This window comes from Phoenix dactylifera, chromosome 16 (genome assembly GCF_051530095.1).
Source record: "Phoenix dactylifera cultivar Ajwa chromosome 16, Ajwa_hap1_PhDact_Kaust_v1.1, whole genome shotgun sequence".
Taxonomy (NCBI): domain Eukaryota; kingdom Viridiplantae; phylum Streptophyta; class Magnoliopsida; order Arecales; family Arecaceae; genus Phoenix; species Phoenix dactylifera.
Window position 1 is genome coordinate 23,157,892 of NC_143205.1, and position 22,417 is coordinate 23,180,308.

At 42.3% G+C, this 22,417-nt stretch overlaps 1 protein-coding gene and 1 non-coding gene across 3 annotated transcripts; both read right to left on the bottom strand.

The window, feature by feature from the left end:
* Positions 1–1,279: 1,279 nt before the first annotated feature.
* LOC103711860 (large ribosomal subunit protein eL20-like) lies at positions 1,280–5,369 on the bottom strand. 2 transcript variants are annotated; one of them, XM_008798164.5, is made up of 4 exons: positions 5,214–5,369; positions 4,731–4,846; positions 4,568–4,631; positions 1,280–1,793 (listed from the first exon to the last, which is right to left on the bottom strand). In XM_008798164.5, exons 1-4 carry the CDS (start codon positions 5,226–5,228, stop codon positions 1,452–1,454), a joined length of 537 nt encoding a protein of 178 aa, XP_008796386.1. In that variant the 5' UTR covers positions 5,229–5,369; the 3' UTR covers positions 1,280–1,451. The 2 variants fall into 2 exon arrangements, with proteins under 2 accessions (XP_008796386.1, XP_088568766.1); XM_088712640.2 differs by lacking the exon at positions 5,214–5,369 and having other exon boundaries at positions 4,731–4,888.
* Positions 5,370–9,013: 3,644 nt separating this feature from the next.
* Positions 9,014–9,086, bottom strand: TRNAF-GAA (transfer RNA phenylalanine (anticodon GAA)). Its single transcript has one exon. It is a non-coding gene; the product is annotated as a tRNA-Phe (tRNA).
* Between the last annotated feature and the right edge of the window lie 13,331 nt (positions 9,087–22,417).

The window sequence follows — 22,417 nt, forward strand, 5'->3', positions numbered from 1 at the left end:
GGGATTCTTTTGATCCAACACGTGTAAAACTTCTACAGAATGCTGAATGAGACTCGTGATTCCTTCATTATCTTTTGTGCTCTGAGGCCAACCTTCTTTTAGTAATCAGGTTTATAAAGCAACTTTTCTCAAACAACAGATGTCCAGCTATGGTTGGATCACTTATAAATCTTAATTTAGGCCACGTCACATGGAGACGGATATCTGGCCACGAATTCTATTGACTGGTGCTTGCAACGACAAACACTTGGTCGGCTGGGAAAATTGGGAGCACCTATTAAAAAAACAAAAAAAACAAACAGTACCCACCCAATTCACCAATTCATTCCTTGAAGGGCATGATTTAAGTAATCGTACAGTCGCAGGAGAGAAGGGTGTTAAGTTGGGCAGCAGCATCTCTGCGGTCTATTAATGATTACGGAAAAGCCTGGGCGGTGCGGCAGCTGACGGAATTCCACAGGTTCAAGTTTCCGGATTAGCATCTGTCGTCGTTCAATCTTACCACCAGATAACAAATATAAAAGATCAAGTTGGCTTTAGAAGGGAAGTATGTTGAATTTTTGGTGATTTGGCAGGTGGTGTTATGGAATGACCAATCTAACATGATTGTTTGCCTTGGATCGTTCCTGTGAAACTTATAGTTCAGAAAATAAGATGCATTCTGCCACAAAGTTGAGTGATCTACCTAAGCCCCCATGGACTTCCCCTCCCTTGAGAAAGACAAATCGATACCGACATTAGAACACTGACTACCACCAAATTGCTTTGGAACATTCGAACTATGATCAGTGATGACATAGCCTTCCAAGCAAGCATATATTCAGAAAGACTAATAGAGCCACTGAGCAGTCTCATATGTAGCCAGTCACTCCAAAATGCCGCGCTCCAGGACTTTATGACCTTATTGAATATATCTACACTACAACTATATGATTCATCCATTTTTAGCAAAAAAAAAAAAAAGAAAGAGAGAAAAAGAAAACACTGACTGCATGACAGAAATTATTCTCTCTCTATCCAAATTACCTCTCCCTGCAGTATCAGGTGCCAGGACAAAAAGAAATGGTTCCCTCTGCAATCAAGGGAGCGTGGCAGCTGACTAGTTACAAAATACGCCACTGTTTTGTGGTGGCTGGAAAAAGAAATCATCAATTGTACGCGCTAAACAGGCGAACTTAGGTTGGTAAATTCCAAAACACCATGAGTATCTCCTATATCTACCAACAAGAAGACTGACTCATGCGCGCCACCAATATGATATAGTAAAAATCAGAAACAATTTCTACCCATAGTCGCACTGAATTAACTAAACTGCTTTTAAAGGTCTTACACAAAGCTCTTACCCAAAAACAAACAGACAGAGACTCACAAAATCCAACAGTTCATGAAATGAAGAAAACCCGGGCACGCCCAAAAGAAAACATTTGCATACATGCTCGGTGCTTACTCCCCTACATAAAGAGATTGGGGCGGGAGGCCTTGTAGGTAGTCTTCAGCTTCCTGGTAGGTGGTCTGACTTTCTTAAGGACGAGAGGGAATTTGATCTTTGAATCATGGAACTGCTTGGTGCTCTCACGCTTGCAGAGTTTGGCTGGGATTGTGGCAGTCTTGATGATCTGAATGCAGTGGTGCCGGACACGGTGACGGGATGCCATCTCATTGTACATCTGCTCGACAGCACCATTCAGTGTGGTGTCCCTATACTCCTTGTACATGTTGTGGTAACCTGTCCTGCTCTGGTACCTCAGCCAGATGCCATAGTTCTTGATCTTTGTCGGTTTCCTCTCAAATATCTGGCCTCGCAGCATAAAGCAGCACCAAATTAGCTTCTCCATACCAATATAAACTAGAATAACTAAGGAAGTTGCAGGATTTTATTTTTTCCCAGAGACAATCCCATCAAGTTTCATATCAATCAGAGGCACAAGAGCAACTAAAATTCCCGGAAAATGCAAAGACAACAGCTGCATATTTTGATTGAAGATCATGACTCTGGTTCCAAGATGCTTTAAAAAATAAAAACTTGAGTTGCGATGTCATAATTTAGGAGAAAGGGGCAGTTATCACAGATTATGATGCAAAGTTCATACTGAGTGCAGCTATAACGACCATGGCTGAAAGATCAAGGTGTATGAAGTCTCACATTCGGCTCTTGCAGCGTCGGGATAGGGACTCCATATAACTTAGGTTGATCAAGGCCGAAGGCAAACCTATGTCAAGGTAACCCTTCTTAAACATTTTGGTATTGCTCCTTGATCAGATTATAACTGATGAATCAGAGCACGTGGAGTCATCTTATCATTTTCTTGTAAAGAAAAAATATGGTGGACTAACTGATCTTTACATCAGTTGATGAAAGAGCCTGTACTTATAACCGTGGCCATCCATGATCCAACCTTGATCAACCATTTCCAATCAACTTTTACAAATCTATAAACAACCCTATCTAAGGGCTCCATGCACTGACTTAGTTGAGGGAGGAAGAAATGGTTAAGAAATGAACAGGAGGCCACCAATAATTAAATAAATAAAAGGGCAGGACAATTAACACCTTCCAAGGATTCCTATAACTTGCTTGTAATAATAGTCCTCTTTGTGTGGTCAATATCCAGAATTGCCGTCTAACAGCTAAATTATTATATAAGAAAGAAATTCTACCAGTAATCCACCAAGAAGACTGCAAAAGAAAAGTAACTAACTAATGAAGCATACACATGGGAAACTGAAAGTTAAGAAGTTTTTGTGTTTTATATATTTCTATTTTCATTTTTTCCCCTTTATGGTTACTAATTGATTGGTTTCAGGTCCAAAAATTCAACCACCATGTCCACCAAAACTAAGTTAATCAAAACCATGATTTGAGTAGAATACATGTCCATGTCCTGGTGTGTGTCTATGTTATCTAGCAACCATCCATGTTGCATGACAAGCACAGGACACTTAAATACTCTAACTAGATATATCTATTCTGAGCGAAAGTTTTATCTCTCCAAAAGGAGCAAAAGATGTCAATTATCATAACAGGACAGCCTTTTCAATCTAAAAATGTTCTCAATAGGTGATTATCAGATACTGAATAAGGTGATAAACAAGTATGGAACCTCCTACCACACTTTCATTCATATATTAGCAGGCAAGTATTTGGTTTCCAAATCACCAATGGGAACATCAAACTAGTACCAACATAAAAGAAGAATTACACAGAAAAGAACTAATGAACAATCTCTGGCAACAGCACATATATATCAACTAAGAATGCATTTCTTCCAAGGTGCTCCATGTCATCATTTATTACTGGTTCATTCATACCCACAATTTTTATCATAATTAGTAGATTATCTCCTATGGTAAACTTATTAAGAAAAAACAATGATGGCTCAAATCCTCAATTCTGAGCTTCATTCGGAAAGGGACAAACTTCTGCTGACTGGGTGGACTGGAGTTCAATTGCCATATACACAACAAAGTTTGGACAGATTGCAGCAATTTTAATTTGATAAACCAAACTTGGAAGTAAAGAATAAGGATGATAGAATGATGATGGACAAACATCAAAAAGTTTTGGAATAATGATGCCCAATAAGACACCTATTGTTTTCACCTACAACAATGAATAACAGATGAATGTAATCTAAAGAGCATTTCTATTACCACTGAGAGCTGGATAGCATCACCTCTTGCTACTTGGGCAAGACGTGGCAGATAGCTGCCAGGGGTGGGGTGGGAATATAGAAAAGGTGAGAATTAGCCTCTCCTACTCTTAATACACACAAGCGTTACCAAGGGTTGGGCGGGTATAAAATAGAAAAGGTAAGAATTAGCCCCTCCTATTCTTAAGATACGCACGCGCACACAGCTGCCAGGGGTGGGGTGGGTATAGAATAGAAAAGGCAAGAATTAGCCCCTCCTATTCTTAAGACGTGCGCGCGCACAGCTGCCAGGGGTGGGGTGCGTATAGAATAGAAAATGTGAGAATTAGCCCCTCCTAGTTTTAATACACACACACACTGTTTGTACATAAAATGAAAGAGAGAATCCAAGCAACATCAACCCACAGTAGTTCAGCTAGCTTAAAACAGTACGGGAGCAATGCAAGCCAAACAAAGATATGGAAAGCATCTAACTACATTGGATCCTGTATTCTCATCATGAACAAAAGGTTATGACCCAAACGATGTATCTAAGGATGTCAACCTGCAAAAGAAATAACAAAGGCATATGCCCAAGTTTGGCAATTGCAATGGAACAATTCTTGCAATATTCATCATTCCACCAAGCATCATGCACCACCATGATGCCAAAACACAAACACGAGTACGCTGATTCCAAACATAATGATAGTTTAGGTACCGATAATGTAGACCAGGTTCGGTTGAAACTTTAGAGCCACCATGATGCGCCAAAAAATATTTCAATTTAATCACACCAGAACATAATTTGCGGCAAACTGCACGCTTATGACATGGCTAAAAGTCACATATCATAAGATACAGCATGGTCACCAAAACTCCAATAAGCCTAAGTTTGGAAACGAAAGAAAATAAGAAGAGAGTAAAAACAAATTAACCTCGTTAATTGCGAGCACTTGGCCATTGCTCTTTTTCACCTTCTTCAGCTTCCTCAAGAAATACCTGAAATTTTTAAAATGACGCAACAGATTCAAAATAACAACGTGATAAGAAAGAAACGAAGGAAAAAAAAAAGAATTGAAAGATAGAGTCTACACGTACCAGAACTTGGATTTAGCTCGGACTTCGTTGGTAGCCCAAAGCTTCATGCGGTAAATCTTGGGGTGCTCATCCGACGGGGTCGGGAGGGCTCGACCCACCACCTGGTACTGATGAAACTGCCCCCAATTCCCATCCATCATCATAAAAGAAATCAATACATGGCCACCAACAACAAAATTAGCAAATAAAATAACGGAAAAAGAAAAGAAAATGACGGCATTTGGAGGTGAGTTTCGCTCGATCATTCTTAGTACTACCATTATTCGATAAGCTTAAGAGATTTCAGGCTTAATTTCATATGAAATCCTAACGGACTCCAATCAAATCCGATCCAAATATCAGTAACCTTTGAAACCGGAGATCTCTGAAGAATCGGGGGTGAATGGTGCCTGAGATCCAGCGATCTATCGAAAGCTACCATGGATTTGGGAAGACGAGGAGGGGGAGAAGTAGAAGTAGAAGTAGAAGAGGGGGTGAACTTACCCTGAAGTTGCCCATCGATCCCCCGACGTCCGACGCTGCTGCTACGATGCACCGCCTCCGCCCTCAGAGAAACTCTCGTTCCCCGGGGCCGAGGAAATTAAAGTACCCGGAAACCCTAGCGGCAACCCTAGTTTCGCCATGTTTCGGAACGGAATTACGAGAATAGCACGGGAGACGGTTGGGTCAATAAATTTGGGCTGGTCACCGCACGGTGAGGGCATGAAAATTGTGTCCGCAAGAACCTTACTCTGGGCTTTGTAGGGAACCTAATCCACCACGAATCTATTGGATGCAGACAGTTTGGGTCGAATTCTTGTGCTATTATGTGATTAGGCCATAACTGCTTTTTAATTATCCCAGGATTGAAAGAAAAAAAATGCAACTTTTGTTTGGATGTAGTGGTACCACCTCGATCTAATTGGAGAGAGAGAACAGATTATGTTGGAATGAAACTCATCCAGGGATTGACTTTTATATTAATATTCTTATTTATCGCATCATTTAATTTCTCATGTTGAAGTTATGCTTAATGATATTATTATCTGAAATGAAAATTTTACATTGACCTTCTCATTCCAAATCTTCGACATTGCCGACTACCTACCTCTATCAAAAGGATGCAATAAACTCTTAACAAGTGGTCGCATTTGTGTATTACTTGGTAAAAGCTTTATTTTAACACCTAGCTGAAAATGGGTTTTATGTTAAAAAAAAAGTATGGACTTCAAGTTATGTGATGCAATTGAGTTATAAACGCAGCGAATCATGTTGCAAATCCTTTCTAGATTATTTAAAATGACCAAATTAATTTACAAAATTTTTGATAATTATATTGTAGCACCGCTCCATGATATAGAATCTGGTGTGCGTGTGACATTCCAGCTCTTGTTGGGATTCTACTTCTCCAACAAAGCTAGATGATCACTACCTAGTTGTTGGTCATTGGACTGTCTTCTTCATGGTGATTGTGTGAGTTTGTTTTCGGTTTTTCTTTCTTAAGTTAGAGCATGCTGAGCCTAAGAATCTTTGTAGTGGATGGTTTCAAAAAAAGAAAAGAAAGGAGATTTGGGATTAGGCTTATTAGAGCATTCTTGGCCATTGTATGCATTAATGAGTGGCACTACTATTAGTCAATATGCACCCAATAGGATGGTGTGGAGGAATAGGGAGGTCAAATGCCTATTCTAAGTGCATTCATTGGATGCATAAACAATGAGTGCATACGGAATAGCAAAAGAAAGAGATAAAAAATCGAGAGGGAGTAGCCGGCGTAGGAACCGTTAGCCATTGAGTGCCTTTATAGGATGTAATTCCTCTATGGGTGGTGGTAAGCTTAGCTTATCTGCGGTTTAAATTCAAAATTCTAATGTATCAAAATCACATGGTGAAAAAGATTTTCAAGGCTCATTTGGTTTTTTTTAAAAAAAGAAAAGAAAGTATGGTCAACAAAAGAAATAAATAAATGCTTCCAGTTTGAGTTTTCAAACGAGAGAAGATTAAAAAGTAGCATTTTCATAGAAATAAGATTTCTATATTTTATAGAAAAAAATTCATGAAATATATGAGAAAACTAATTTTCCATCGGTTAGGAACTAGGGTCTCTTTTTTTTTTTTTGCCAACAGTACCTTTACGCCATCAAAATCCATAGGTAAGGTATTTTTCTTTTTTAAGGGTATAATAGGTATTTTATACAAATTTTTCAATGGAGTAAATGCTCAATCAAACATAAACCTATTTTGAATGTGCCACTTTTCTATGATCAACCAAATATGCCAAAATCATTTTTTCAGATATCATATTCTTAGAAATTATCTTTTCAGAAAAAATATTCTAGTGTGGAAATTTTTTTTCCGCTGGAAGACCTTGACAATTTCAAAAGCACCAAATTCAAAATTTGAATCCAGTAGTAAGACTATGTCATCCGAAGATCCAAACATTGTTAACCTGCTAAAAATCGGTTCTGATATCGATAGGACTCTACGATCAAAAAAATTAGCATGATGCTACCATTAGAATTGTTCTGACGGCATGTCTCTATAATTAAAGCACTTTGGTCCACGATAAGTTAGGGCTCATGCATAGTGCATCAATGAATGATGGGTGGTAGAAGCATCATAGACTCAAATTTTGCAACATCGCATATGAAGACACCACTGAATGATGCGAGGGCCAAAAGTATGGTGTCTCTGCATATGATATTTACCATGCAACATATTATGCATCAACTGGTTAACAACTAACATAATATAAATCATTTTGCTTCAATGACAATCTGAGAAGGATATGTGATTCATCATGTATCTTCTATTCTTGTTGATTCTAACCTTTTTCGATCCCATTTCTTCGCTTTGCTATCACAAGCAGCACATGGAAAGTCTATTGACCATTGTTCCTATCATGGGCATGGGCATATGGCCATGTAATATGGTAGAAATCGTGTTTCATGCAACCACATCATGCAAAACCGGTGCATTATACATGTTTATAGAGAAATCCTAAATAGGACTTGAAATTGAAATAAAAGGTTACAACTTGCGCAATTAATATAGACCGAGCCTAACCAAGACTTAGGCTTGGATACAATAGATGCACATCTCATGTGGCATTTAAATAAGAATGCCACAACTCAATTTTGGTTGAATTAGTGGTAAGAGTTGTAGGGATGTGCAATAATTACACATACGTTAAACATGGACCCACATCAAGTTACAAACTTAACTTGCCACGTGTTAGTGTAATGCATACAAGTATACAACTTTACATCCTATTTCACTTCATCGTTACACCAAATGGCATCATCTATTTTGCTGATCATATTCACTCAAATTTTTGATATATCTTAAATAGTTATAGAGCAACTTACCAGATGGATATATTGAGAAGGTCAATACTTGCAGTGGATTTAGAGATCTATATATTTGATCAATCACAGACTATGATCAAGAGTACTTTTAATTTCATGGAATATCTTGATAATCGATGTGTCACAAGGAGATCAATAGATCATGTTTACTTGATCATAGCTGACATTTCCTTGTCCAAAGATTCGGAATAATAATAATGTTTGATTATACAACCTCACATTTAGGGACAAAATCATTAAAACATCTAGGAAAAGATGTTTATGGGAAAAAAAAACTCAAAAATACAAACATCAATCAAAAGAATTAAAAATTATAACATCAAGAAATGGTTACATTCATCTTTAAAAAAAATAGTTTTATACAAAAGCTAAAAGAAGGGGAAAAAACAACTGTTGTCCATGCCTTGTAGTTATTTTACTTTACATATTTTAGTTCTAAGAACATAACATTGGCATATAAAATTATTCTAAAATAATTTTGTTAAAAATATACTTAATTAGCTGATCTCAAAAACTATTTTATTAAATATTTTTTGAGAAAAAACCAAAAGTCAAACACAACTTTTGGCATATAAAATTTAAAATGCACAAAATTTATTTCTTATAAAAAATTTATTTTAAATATCTTTCTAAAATAATTTTGTTAAAAATATGTTTAATTAGGCGGTCTCAAAAACTATTCTACTAAATACTTTTAAAAAGTCAAAAGTTAAACACAACTTTTGGCATATAAAGTTCAAAATATATGATTTATACTCATCAAAAATCTATGTTTTTAATGTTTTCTAAAATATATATTTTTTAAAATATGTTTAATTAGTTGGTCTCAAAAACTATCCATAACAGATTTTTTTAACAAATTAAAAACAATTTTAAGCATATAAAATTTTTGATATATAATTTATTTTTATCAAAAATATAAATTTTTAATGTATTTGCGGTGAGCGTGGATCGAACACGCGACCTTCAGATCTTCAGTCTGACGCTCTCCCAACTGAGCTATCCCCGCTGTGGATGAGTGGTCATTTTAGATCCTAAATACTTATTAGTGTTGATCACCAGAGGTGAAAACATTCATTCCGATTATTTGGGTTCAAGAAAGATATTTACACAATGATGATGAGCCTGACACATTGTTTAAAATCAAATGCTATGAATCAGATCTATCACATACGTTCAGCAAATCATCCGGCACCATTAACTTGTGCGACCCATCCCTATCTATGAATTACCGGATCCATTATCCCTTGTTTACTGTCGACAAAAGAGAGTTTTTTTTCCTAGTATCGCCTTAGGATTTTCTGAGGATTGGAACATTGACCTGCAAATTCATTAAAATATATAAGTAGGTTATCTTCATTATCTTCATTTTCTGATGGATAGCATGAGTCGTCCATTCTCTTTCAAGATTGTTATCTCCAGGATAAGTAGGTTATTAGCACAATAGCCACAAGATATTTCATTACAAGAAGATCCATAGACATCTCCAAACGTAAAAAAATTATGGCAATGACTTCATTATCCCTCCGAAACATTCTGTAGATCACATTGCCATGGAACAGAAGGCACAAAGTCCAACACTAACGGTCATACTTTTATAAACATAGGTCCTTACATAGAAGAATCTGACGAGGGCACGATCATGCATGCATCGCAAGCACGCAGCGCAAGCACCCCCCTTCATGCATTAGATCAAAGGCCTTGTTGATATCCACCAGTGTCAATGTGTGAGTTATGTATTCATCCACCTTGATCTCCTGCAACAGTCACAGAAGTTTAGGTCGATACATATGCCATTTTAGTAAGCTTGCATCAATGTGTACCGACTTGACTCAATGATCAGTATCCAGTCAAATTTTGTTGTAATGTTGAAAACTTGAAATAAATGTTCGCAACATTAAAAATAGAAAGTAGAAAGAAAAATTATCCTATAAAGCATTATGAAAAGTAGGGGTGCAAATGGGTCGGATCGGATCGGATCGTAGGCGTTTTTTGTTCGGGTCCTAATTTTGGACCTAGACCCAACCCGGTTGAAGATCGGTTCGGATCGGGCCCGGGTCGGATCCGAGTTCGAGTTGGATCGGGTCCGGGTCTGTACCGGATCCATTTTTTGTGCTTTTGGGAGAGGATTTGGGCAAATCTAATTTGGTTATATCGTAATTATGAGGTGCTGGGTGACCCATGACCTGAAAGACTTGCAATTGACCTCCGGTCAGAACAAATGACCCATGACTTTAATTAAGTCGGTCTGCAAGCCAAATTTCATATCACACCCTATGTGACTAATCTGGATGGAACTTGGTGTCTCCCATCTTCCCTCTCACGAGGACAAAAAAAATCCCAGTGTAATAGATCGAGAGAGAATCCTGACGGACTACACGACCCACAAAAAAAAAAAAAAATTCTGTTTTGCTTTTCTTCCTCCCTCTCTCCCTCTCCCTCTCCCTCTCTTCGGATCCATTTGGATCGGGTCGGGTCCGCTCAGTAAACCTAGACCCGATCCAGAAAATAATTCGGGTCTCATTTTAGGATCCGACCCGGACATGCGGATCCTAAAATTCGGATTGGATCGGGTCTACGTGGGTCGGGTCTTGAGTCGACCCGACCCATTTGCAGCCTTATTGAGGAGTAACTACATCTCTTTTGTTTATTTTCTTGAATCTGACTTGTGCTTCAGAAGAATAAAAAAATTGGAAAGCATCTCCTGTTTAAAATTGAACCAATCAAATGCTAATCTGCTGTCAAATACTGTTATACCAGAATGCTTAGATATTTAATTAAGTCGTTCCTAATCTGGCCTCTAAAGTTCTTTGAATCATAGCAGGTCTTCCAAAGGAGTGCTTTGTTTTCTTAATATAAGATACCGCATCTAACTTTGGAGCTGAGGCCCACGGTGAGATGGTGGAGATTTAACCCACAAAAGTCCAGCCCCGTTCCTTTAATTATTTGAGAGAAAGAAACAAGAATACCGTACGAACATACAAAGTTCTGCGGAGACACCAGAACTGAACCCCTGAGCCACATGGAAACCTAATTTATCTCGTGTTCTAATTAATAATTTAATTATGATCGCTCCACTGATGTGCATGCCCGAGAGCAGGCGGGAGGAAAGAACACAGTTGCGAGGAGCGCAACCTCAGACAGAGCTAGGATCATCTCCCGTCTGCACCGGGGGTTCTCCTCCATGGAACCACCCTGCCACAAGAGCCGCGAGGATGCGGACTGATGCAACGAGACAGCCGGACAGCGACTGCCATGGCCTTCGAAGCAATGGTATCGCCGGGATCATGCAGAGAACATAGGCAAACCACTGGAATTGCTCGCGGATCAGAACCGAAGCAAGCGAAGCAAAGGCCGGCCCCAAGAAGACAACGGCAACATCCTCGAGGACATGAGCGACTTTTGGCAGGCTACGGCGCCGGAAGGTGATGCTAGCAAGAGCAGAAGCAACAGCACCGACGATGGAGAAGGCAAGGACGTCCATGTCGATGAAATGTTGGGATGCTGCTGAAGAATTCTTTATCGCCACCCGGCCGCCATCGATGGTGATGCATGCCGAAACTACCGTCAGCACAAACCCGAAAACGAGCGCCGGCGTGCCATCGATCAAGCTACGAAGCACCGGCGAGCTACCTGCATCTCTGGTACTCCATGGGCTAGTCTGGCATTCCATGCATCCACGTTCTCCAAAGAAAACAAAAATCGCAGGAACATAAGGTTTTGGAGAAATGGAGTGTGATTGGCTACGAGGAACTGATATTTATGGGGATTGGGGAGGCGTAGGTAAGTGCTTCCTCCACGTCCGCAGTTGACGGCCATTGCAATAAATCAAAATAGAGTCATGCTAGGAACTTGGACGGAAGTTGCCTAGAAAAAAAAAGTGCGGCCGACTTAAATTAGAAAGTATGTGTCTCTGTCTTTTTTTTTGCCATGAAGCTAACGGGTTGTCCCGATCACGCAACGCGACACGTGTCCCGCGCTCCCGTGGTGGAACGTGAGCCATAAGGTGGTAGTCATCGCGAGCCCGAACGCGACACATGTCCCACGTATGGACATGTAAAATTGTAAATCATAACATTGCAATGGCAAATTTTTAAAATTTATTTTTAATCAATAATTTACTTGAAGCAAAATTTTAATATTTCAAAATAATATATGCTAACATAAACCAATTACTCTAACTAGTCTAACTAAAATTTTAATAATTAAACAAAATCTTCCAAATCTACCGCACTCTTCAAGTCCCGAGCAATCATGCATCCGAATCTAAAAAATAAAAAAAAACAAGATAATGAGATACATTAGCCTAATAAGCAACATAATACCTCAGAGTAGGATTAAAGCATGCTAGATAATTAATTAAAATACAAAATAATGACTGAAAAATAAATCACGAATAATATTTTTTTTCAAAACTTATTATTATTTTTACAAAAACTCTGGTAAGCATAAATAGACTATGGCTATGTAACCCAGTGGCATGGGTTGCACAAAGTGCCAAAAATTACTATTGTTAACCACAGTGGCAACGGTATCCGGAAACCACTATTCAAATCACCGGTGGCGCGGTGTCGAAACTGATTCCTCGCATATTACAAGTTAACAGGTCCAACGGATAATTCCCATTGGCGAGACCAGAACATATCATAATCATGCTGAGAATACATATATGTATCCAAAATAAATTTTTTATAATTTGCCTAGTCGCTTTTTTACAGACTTTATAACATATAATATAATTTCCAAATGATATTTGACATACCTGACCCATTTTACTAAGTACAAAATATTTCTCATAATTTAATCAACTAATAATTATTTTATCAAATAATTTGGAAAATACACTTTGAAGTATTAAGTTACTTACCTCTTCTTGCTTTAAATCCTACTTCACGTAGACGGATTAGATTCAACTGTTAAAATATAATTAATTTCTTTGTTAATTATAGAGTTAAGCAAAACCGAAAATACTATTGGATAAGGTCCAATAAGATCCGAACGTGGCCCATATTGGACAGGACCCAACATGCCCCCATTAGCCCACATTGGGCACGACCCAATAGGGCCCAATCTCAGCCAATAATTAGCACGACCCAATAGGGCCCAGATCTTGGCCCAAATGGCCCACTAGGTCCCACAGTTGTTGAATTGGAAATATTTTTGCTGCTAAAAGGAGATTTACTATAGAGATCCACAATGTACAGGCACTGATCTGAGAGACTGGAATTCAACTAGAACAGGAGCGATGACATACGAATAGCAAGGACTCAGTACTGCTGCTGCTTTCTCCGGCACCAAGGTCAGGTGCCGTGCTTCCAAGACCATCCACGCCATCTTATCCCGTTACGTGATGCTACAGGTGCCGTTACGCCATCTCTTCGGCCTGGTTGCATGCATGCTTCGAATAGCCAAAAGGCCTGCACCAACCTGAGCCCGTAGGACATCTTGCAATCAGGCTGGGGATTACAAACTTGGGAGGGGGGAGAGAGTTTCGCTTCGCTTGGATGGATTATTAGCTTCTAATAATCTGATCGCTCTCTTACTACTTCCTTTCGTCCTTCCCCGACTGAAAGCCGCTCGCTTCAGTGAGGGTACTACTAATTTAAAAACGATTAGGGAGGCCGTGATCTTAATTAACACCTCCAGGTGAGCCGTGATCTAATACGTTCCCCGATTTCGCCACCCGCAAGCAATATAACACGCGCCAGGCTGGTTGATTATAAATACGGGAGAGTTTCGCATTGGAACATGGTAGTCATCTACGATGGTACGCTCCTTTATAGTGCAAAAGTTGCATCTTAGAAAATTCCGTTTCTCAGCAAAACCGGCCGCCATCACAATCGGACAATTCAGAAATCTAATTAAGTTATCTTCTACACATGGTATCATCTGTTTTGCTACCAACTGAAAGCAAATTTGGCCCATCATCCTGAGGCCTTTACTCAGGTGGATCACGGATTGGTCCTTAACCTATTGTATCTTTGTTGGCTACATTTGCACTCGTCCGATGTGAACGGCCGTTGTATAAAATAAAAAAATAAAAAAAAAAGAAAAAGGAGGAGGAAGAAAGAAAGCAAATTCAGCATTTGTGCCCCATAATCCATGCTCCTAAGCTGGGGGAGAAAATTAGTGGGTAAAAGATGAAATTCGGCAATCTTTTGTTGCAGCAGGAATCATCGATCACTCAGCAGTCCCTAATTTATTTTGTGTTCTAATTAATCATTTATTTTGTGTTTTGATTGCTTCAGTGATGTACAAGCCTGAGAGCAGGCGGGAGGGAAAAAACACACTTGTGAGGAGCGCAACCTCAGACACAGCCACAACCATCTCCCATCTGCGCCGAGGCTTCTCCTCCATGGAACCACCCTGCCACACGAGCTGCGAGGATGCGGACTGATGCAACGAGACAACCGGACAACGACTGCCATGGCCTTCGAAGCAATGGTATCGCCGGGATCATGCAGAGAACATAGGCAAACCACTGGAATTGCTCGCGGATGAGAACCGAAGCAAGCGAAGCAAAGGCCGACCCCAAGAAGACAACGGGAACATCCTCGAGGACATGAGCCACTTCTGGCAGGCTACGGCGGAACGTGATGCTAGAAAGAGCGGAAGCAAACGCACCGATCATGGAGAAGGCAAAGACGTCCATGTGGATGAAATGATGGGATGCTGCTGAAGCATTCTTTAGCGCCACCCGGCCACCATGGATGGTCATGCATGGCGAAACTACCGTCAGCACAAACCCCAGAGCGAGTGTCGGCATGCCGTCGATCAAGCTACGAAGCACCGGCGAGCTGCTCTCTCTCCCATCTGCATCTCTACCACTCCTTGGGCTACTAGTCTGGCATTCCATCCACGGTGTCGAAAGAAAAGAAAAGTCGCAGGAGAAGAAGGTTTTGGAGCTCAATGGGCCCAGCGACCAACAGTCTTAAGGAGCGAGGAGAAGTCCCTATCGAGGAAGACGAGGAAAAGAACTTATATATAATCCCACACAACAATAGGAGCTGACGCAAAGCTGCTCCCGTTCCCCAAGGGAGGAGGAGGAGGAGTAGAAAGAAAGGGGAAGGCTGGCACGATCCCTTTTGGTAGGACAAGGCAAGCCGCATCAAATCCTCCCCGTCTGAACACCGGAAAACAAAGCAAAGGACGCTCGAAAGGGCGGAGGAGGTGGAATTGGGGAAGGACGGAAGAAGCGGGGTCCCAACCAAAAAACTCCAAAAAAAATCGGCTGTCTCGCTTCACAGAGGATGCAGCTGTCCGAGTTCATACGGCACGATACCATGACGTGGAGCCCACGGGCCACACTTGGTAGGGCCATGAGCTCTCTTGATGCGTCAATCTTTTGTTGTCTAGTAAAGCTGTATGGTGTAGGAACAGGCGCAGCAAAAGAGCAACCGCGGCTCCTCTGTTCGTCATGAAGGGGAGAAGAGTGACGTGCCATCTCCTCACTCCCTTGGGCATCCATCATCCCCTTCGACTGGGGAAGTGCTTTTATTAGGGAGTAACTGAACTCAAGAAAAGGATGAGGTAAAAAATAACGATTATATTCCAGGCATATATTTATTCGCTTTTCTGTATCTTTCTACTTCAAGAAAAAGGGGGCTTGGGGAAACATCTCCTCTCTATTTCTCTCCTCATCTTACCATCAAACCAGACACTTCTCTTCACGGCAAACTAAAGGCAGATCAAAACAAAACAAAGCCTCCAACTTATCAGGTAGAGAAAATCAACATAATTTGGACGCATGGATATTCATTATTAATATGTGCACTTGCTTTATTTCTAACATAGCAAAACAAGTGCAATACATGTAACGATGCCGAAATCAAATCTCGTACCTTCTTATCTAATGAGATTTACCATACTCTTCGTTCAGCATATCTGGGATCTAGTCGAGGAGGATGTCTGTTCATTATTTAGACAGATGCATGATGATGATCTAGATCTTGCTAGGGAACCGGCAGATTTTTGTCCTATTAGTTTGATCCACAGCTGCATTGAGACAATGAGATTATCTCTAAAGTTTTGGCCAATTGGCTGCAACCATTTTCTGATTTGCTCATTGACCCAGCCCGAATTGCTTACATCTAAGGAAGATTAATTATGGATAGCATTGTTTGTGCCAACGAGATTTTACACCACCCCAGGAAGGAAGTGCGATACTAATAGAGTGGTATGCAAGCTAGACTTCATGAAGGCCATTGATATGGGGGAGGCACTCTTACTTAATCAAGTTGCTTTCTACGAGATCCTTTCCACCTAAATGGATTGGTTGGATGGCGAGCATTCTATCTAGTGGAAAAATTGAAGCGAATACAAACGACGATCGGATCCTTTGCCATCGTGAGCTTAGACAGGGCGATCTCCTTTCTCTCATTATGTTCATACTTGCGGTTGACGCTCCTATGTAGAATGCTGAATGCTGCTGCATCAGAAAAAATCTACGAGGGGCACGGCAATTCCTGGATCAACTGTGGAACTAAGATCTTACGGTATGCTAATGAAGATGAGGAAAAGAGATTATGTATAATCCGACACAAAAATAGGAGCTTAAGCAAAGCTGTTCCCGTTCCCCAAGGGAGGAGGAGTAGAAAGAAAGGGGAAAGCTGGCACCATCCCTTTTGGTACGACAAGGCGAGCCACATCAAGATCCTCCCCATCTCACCACTAGAAAACAAAGCAAAGGGCGCCGGGCGCCAGAGAGGGAGAAGGAGGTGGAATTGGGGAAGGACCAAAGAAGCTGGGTCCCCCCCCCCCCCCCCCCCCCCCAAAAAAAAAGAAAAAAGGGATAGTGGGTGGCTGACACTCGGCTGTCTCGCTTCACGGAGGATACAGCCGTCCGAGCTCATACGGCAGGATTCCATGACATGGAGCCCACGGGCCACTCTAGGTAGGGCCATCAGCTCTCTTGATGCCTCAATGTTTTGCCGTGTCGTAAAGCCGTATGCTGTAGGAACGGGCACACCAAAAGAGCAACTACGGTTCCTCGGTCCGTCGCGAAGGGGAGAAGGATTCGGGGGTTTTAGGGATGCATTCGTACCCATCCTTTGCCATACTAGTGACCGGCTCCCTTGATAGCTCTTCAAGTCGTCTGTCGGATTGGGCAGGGTTGCTCTTTGTTGCCGCTTTTATTCATCATCTGCACCGACTATCTGTCCAGAACGCTCTGGCGCGCTACAGTGACGCAAAAGGTGGAGGCCTATAGGTTGGCATCGGACGCGTCTCCGATCTCGCCCATGCTCTTTGCTTATGATTGTTTGTTACTAGCTAGGGCGACGAGATGGTCAGCTCAGGCGATCCGAAGGATTCTAGAGGAGTATTATGCGGTATCGGGACAACATGTCAATTTAGTCAAGTCAGTCATCTATTTTGGCTCGAAGATCCATCCAAGCATGAAAGCATCTATCTCTGGCATCCTGGAGATTAGAGAGCAGGAGAGTACATTGAGATACTTCGGAGTTCCAATCACAAGTCAGCACCAGCGCAGGGCGAATTGCACTCCCATGGAGCTAGGCATTAGATGCAGACTAGAGAGCTGACAGGCGGGCGCTCTATCCATGATGGGTAGAGCCACACTGGTACGGTCAATCTTGAGCTCGGTCTCTATTTATCTGTTATCGCATACTTGGTGCCTCTCGCAGGTATTACGGTGCATGGAGCAGCTATTCAGGAGTTTCCTCTAGGGGCGACATAGGGGAAGAAGAGGTGTCATCTGCTAGCATGGGATACCATCTGCCAGCCGACTAGCAATGGGGGATTGGGAGTCCACTCCTTGATCGAGCGACAGAAGGTCCTCACGACCAGGCCGACGGCCAGGTTTCTTCTGGAGCCGGTGAGTCTATGGGACGCTTTGATAAGGATCAAGTAAGGGGATACAGCCGACCTTGCCGTCTTCCGCACGGGCCACCGCAGTTTCTTTATCTGGAGAGAGATTTGTAACAGCGCCCCGGTGGTCCTCCCGAAGATTAGATGGGAGGTCGGAGATGGACGGGCTATCGACATCTTGGAGGACACCTGGCTCTCTGAGGTGCCTCTGTGCGACTTGCCCACCTTGATTGACGCTAGTCGACTGGAGGGGTGTAGAGCGTGCGATCTGCTTGCTCCAGATGGGTCATCGTGGAACGAGAACCTCGTCCGACGGGCGTTTGGGGAGCGGCTGGCCGAGCGAGTCTTGTCTTTATCGATTCCTGTTGGGGAGGTGGCGGATATGAGGGTCTGGAGCATGATTGGGAGGTCAGAGGTGAAAGCCCGCGATTTACTCTGAGTGGTCAGGAGGACTACGGCTCGACAGATTGATGAAGGTTGGATCTGAAGGCTTCATATTCACCTACGAGTCGCCTTATTCATTTGGAAGGTGGCATGGAAATGCCTGCCTACCAGAGGCATGCTGGCTCGACGAGGGGTGAGTGTTTCACTAGAGTGCATGATCATTTTGGAGGTGGAGGAGTCTATTTTCCATGTCCTCTTCGAGTGCCCATGGGCCGGTCAGATCTGAGAGTGCGCCCTAAGCCCCCCTGACCCTCAGCAGGGGTGGACATCGATCGAGGTGTTCTTGCACTTCTTGGAGTTATCATCTTGGAGGCCCAGATTTGAGAAGCGGGCGATTAAGACTGCCTACCTGGTCTACTACTGCTGGCTAAATAGGAATGCTCGAGTCTTCGAGAATAGTAGAGCGCATATAAAGTTGGTGGCGGACAATACTCTCCTTCATGCGACAAAGGTCATTTGCATTGCGGTGTCATCGTCTCTCGGGATGGCCAGAAAAATCTGGGACTCCCCTTCTGCTCCTGCAGCGCCTAGAATCGTGCCGGTCTCCTAGGAACCCCCACCCTCTGGTTTTCTCAAGGTAAACTTTGACGATAGTGTTGACGAGGGAGGGAGCACTGGTGGTGTGGCCAGGATTTGTCATCCACGATGCAAGATTGTTAGCAGCGGGAGGCCGGCGGATCTTCGACATGTCGGTAGTCAGTGCCGAGCTCAGAGTTGCATGGGAGGGTATCACCTATGTGAGGTATGTGCTGGGCACGGATTGCATCCTCTTTGAAGGTAACTCGGCCACGGTGATCGAGTGGATCCGGAGTTGAGGACACGGCGTTGGATCTAGACCGCTGCTCCACGATATCCGCAGGCTCTTAGACGAGTGTAGTCTTTATCAGGCTATACATGTACATAGGAAGGCAAACATCGTTGCTAACTGGGTGACATCCTTCGCAGCTCACCACTTGGAACATTTTATCTGGAAAAATCATGTATCGATGCCTTATCCTTTGTATTATTTTTTTATTTTTATCAAACACAACAAAAAAAAAAGAAAAGAAAAAAAAGAAAGAGAAAGAGAGAGAGAGACAGAGAGAGCTCGGGGGGGGGGGGGGGGGGGGGGGGGTGGGTAGAGTGATGCCAAAAAGTGACCACTATGGTCAGACAAACAAAAAACCAGCTACAGACCAGGGGCGGCTCAAAACATTTGGGGGCCTAAGGCGAACTCACAAAGGGAGGCCTTTTTTTTTTAAATGATGAAAAAATTTTAATAAGTGTAAAATAATTTAAAATTTTATTTAAAAATAACTCGTCTAGCTTTTTGAGATGCAAAATTACTAATCAAATTTTTATACTCAAGATTCATTAAAATATTATTTTCAATCGATAATATAGCTAATCCATTTAATCTTTCTTGTGACATAGTTGACCGCAAATAAGATCCAAAAAAATCACAACCAACCGACAATTAGACCCAAAAAAATAATTGTAGTGTCTCTAACTTGAATAAATCAAAATTAATTGGATCAAAAAATTAATCAGTTGGCCATATATTCTCTTGGCTTTTTTCATTATTGTATAACATTAAATGCAATAAGCCAATAACAACAATATGGCATATGAAAGAAATCCTCTTTATAGACAATTGTTCGGTGATCACAGAACTATTAGATAATAAAATAACAATCAACATGTACTTCCATGTGATGATGTGAAATAGTTAGTGAATACTGAATAGTGATTAGTCAATATAAAAGTGGCACCGTATAAAACTCACCACTGCGGTCTACGGCACTGCCTGGGATTTGATTTTGCCTTTGCCCTTTGGCCTGGGAATTGGGATTTGGGAATGGATGCTCACGGAGGAGCCGACGAGGCCGGAGCGGCGGAGCCCGGAGGTCGGAGGCTCGAAGCTAGAGAGGAGATCCGGCCGGTGGCTCGCCACTCGCCGTCGTGACGCCGTCGCCGGGTTCTTGCCTTCTTGGAGTTGGAGCCGGAGGAGGAGGTCGGTGGCCTTTAGAAGTTTAGAGGCTACAGCGGAGCCGAGGAGCCGGAGGCCGGAGCCCGGAGGCTGGAGGTCGGAGGAGCCGAGCAGAGCTGGAGAGCAGATCCGGACTCCGGAGTCCGAAGGCCGAAGCAGGGGCGGTCGAGCCTCAAGCCGTCGACGGTCGAGCCTCCCGGCTGCCGGCAGAGAAGGGAACTAGGGAAGGGCCGAAGAACTGAAGTGAAGAAGCACTGAGGGCCGAGGGGAGAGCCGGAGAGGAGAACGGAAGGTATGCTCTGTTTTTTTTTTTTTTTTTTTGCTTTGAAGGGTTCTGCCGTTTAGCAAAAAAAAAAAGCACTCGCGGGTGGATAAGGGGGGAAGAGTCGGAGAGAAGGAGAAGGACCGTTGCCTGTCTCAGCTGTCGTAGGCTCGTAGCCATGCCGTCGCCCAGCCGTAGCCTGTCTCAGCAGCTGAGCAGCGTAGCCGTCGCCTCGTCGGGGAGATGGCAGATGGGGATTGCGATCTGCGGACGCACTGTAGCGGGGGCCAGCAGCATAGCCGTCGCCCGTCACCCACTCACCCTGCTACTCTGGCTCTGCCAGCTTTCGGATGTGAAAGCTCACAAAAAAAAAAAAAAGACTCTCCACGAGTCCACGGGGGCGGGGGCCTTCCATGAGCCGGGGGCCTTAGGCGACCACCTCGGTCGCCTAAGGCTCGAGCCGGCACTGCTACAGACGTGTCCCTAATCTTTATTCTCGTTCCTAATCTTTCTACTTCAGAAAAATGGGGGCTTGGAGAAACATCTCCTCTCTGTTTCTCTCCTCATCTCACCATCAAACCAGATACTTCCCTTCACGGCAAACCTAAAGGCAGATCAAAACAAAACAAACCGCCCAACTTATCAGGTAGAGAAAATCAACATAATTTGGACGCATGGATATTCATTATCAATATGTGCACTTGCTTTATTTCTAACATAGTAGAACAAGTGCAATACATGTAACCATCCCGAAATCAAATATCTTATCTTCTTATCTAATGAGATTTACCGTACTCTTCTTTCGGCATCTCTGGGATCTAGTCGAGGAGGATCTCCTTTCATTATTTAGACAGATGCACGATGATGATCTGGATCTTGCTAGGCTTAACTATGCCGTGCTCACTTTGATACTCAAGAAAGAAGCTGCAAGGGCACCGGCAGATTTTTGTCCTATTAGTTCAATCCACAGCTGCATTGAGATTATCTCCAAAGTTTTGGCAAACCAGTTGCAACCGTTTTCTGATTAGCTCATTGACCCAGCTCCAATTGCTTGCATCAAAGAAAGATTAATCATGGATAACATTCTTTATTTCAACGAGATTTTACACCACCCACGAAAGAAGTATGATACTAAAGGAGTAGTATGCAAGCTAGACTTCACGAAGACCTTTAAAAGAAGTGGTCTGTAGTTACTAAACAATAAATAGCTTTAATAAAAGTTCTACTTCAAAAGACTCTACTGCCAACCGCTCTGCCAAACGGAGCCTTAATCAAGTTGCTTTTTATGAAATCTTTTCAACCTAAATGGATTAGTTGGATGGCGAGCATTCCATCTAGTGGAAAAATTGAAGTGAATATCAACGCCGACCGGATCCTTTGCCGCCGTGAGCTTAGACAGGGCAGCAATCTCCTCTCTCCCTTTATGTTCATACTTGCAATTGACACTCGTAAGTAGAATGCTGAATGCTGCTGCAACAGAAAAAATCTGAGGGGCTCGGCAATTCCTGGATCAACTGTGGAACTAAAATCTTACAGTATGCTGTTGATACTTTGGTGTTACTTCGGGCCAACAAATATTACTGTGCAATTTTGAAGGTGATAGGACCCAGATCCTACAAAGATTTGAAAACAAATTAGCAACGTGGAAGACTAAGACCTGTTTGGCAGAGCTTTTGGTAGGCTAGAAAGCACTTTTTGGGCTTCTAAAAGTACTTTTGAATGGAATAAAAGTGTTTGGTTAAAAAATCGAAAAGTTATCTTAACTTTGCCAGAAAGCTAAAACAACTTTTCGAAAAAAACTCCAAAATGGAGCTTCTTCGAAAAAGCAATTTTAGCA

What these genes read in the sequence shown, in the direction of transcription:
- LOC103711860 (XM_088712640.2), bottom strand. Translation starts at nt 4,873, where the DNA reads ATGATGATGGATGGGAATTGGGGGCAGTTTCATCAGTACCAGGTGGTG. An exon ending in CGAGCTAAATCCAAGTTCTG is followed by an intron (nt 4,632 to 4,730) that starts GTACGTGTAGAC and finishes TAAAAATTTCAG; the next exon opens with GTATTTCTTGAGGAAGCTGA. An exon ending in AAGTGCTCGCAATTAACGAG is followed by an intron (nt 1,794 to 4,567) that starts GTTAATTTGTTT and finishes CTGCGAGGCCAG; the next exon opens with ATATTTGAGAGGAAACCGAC.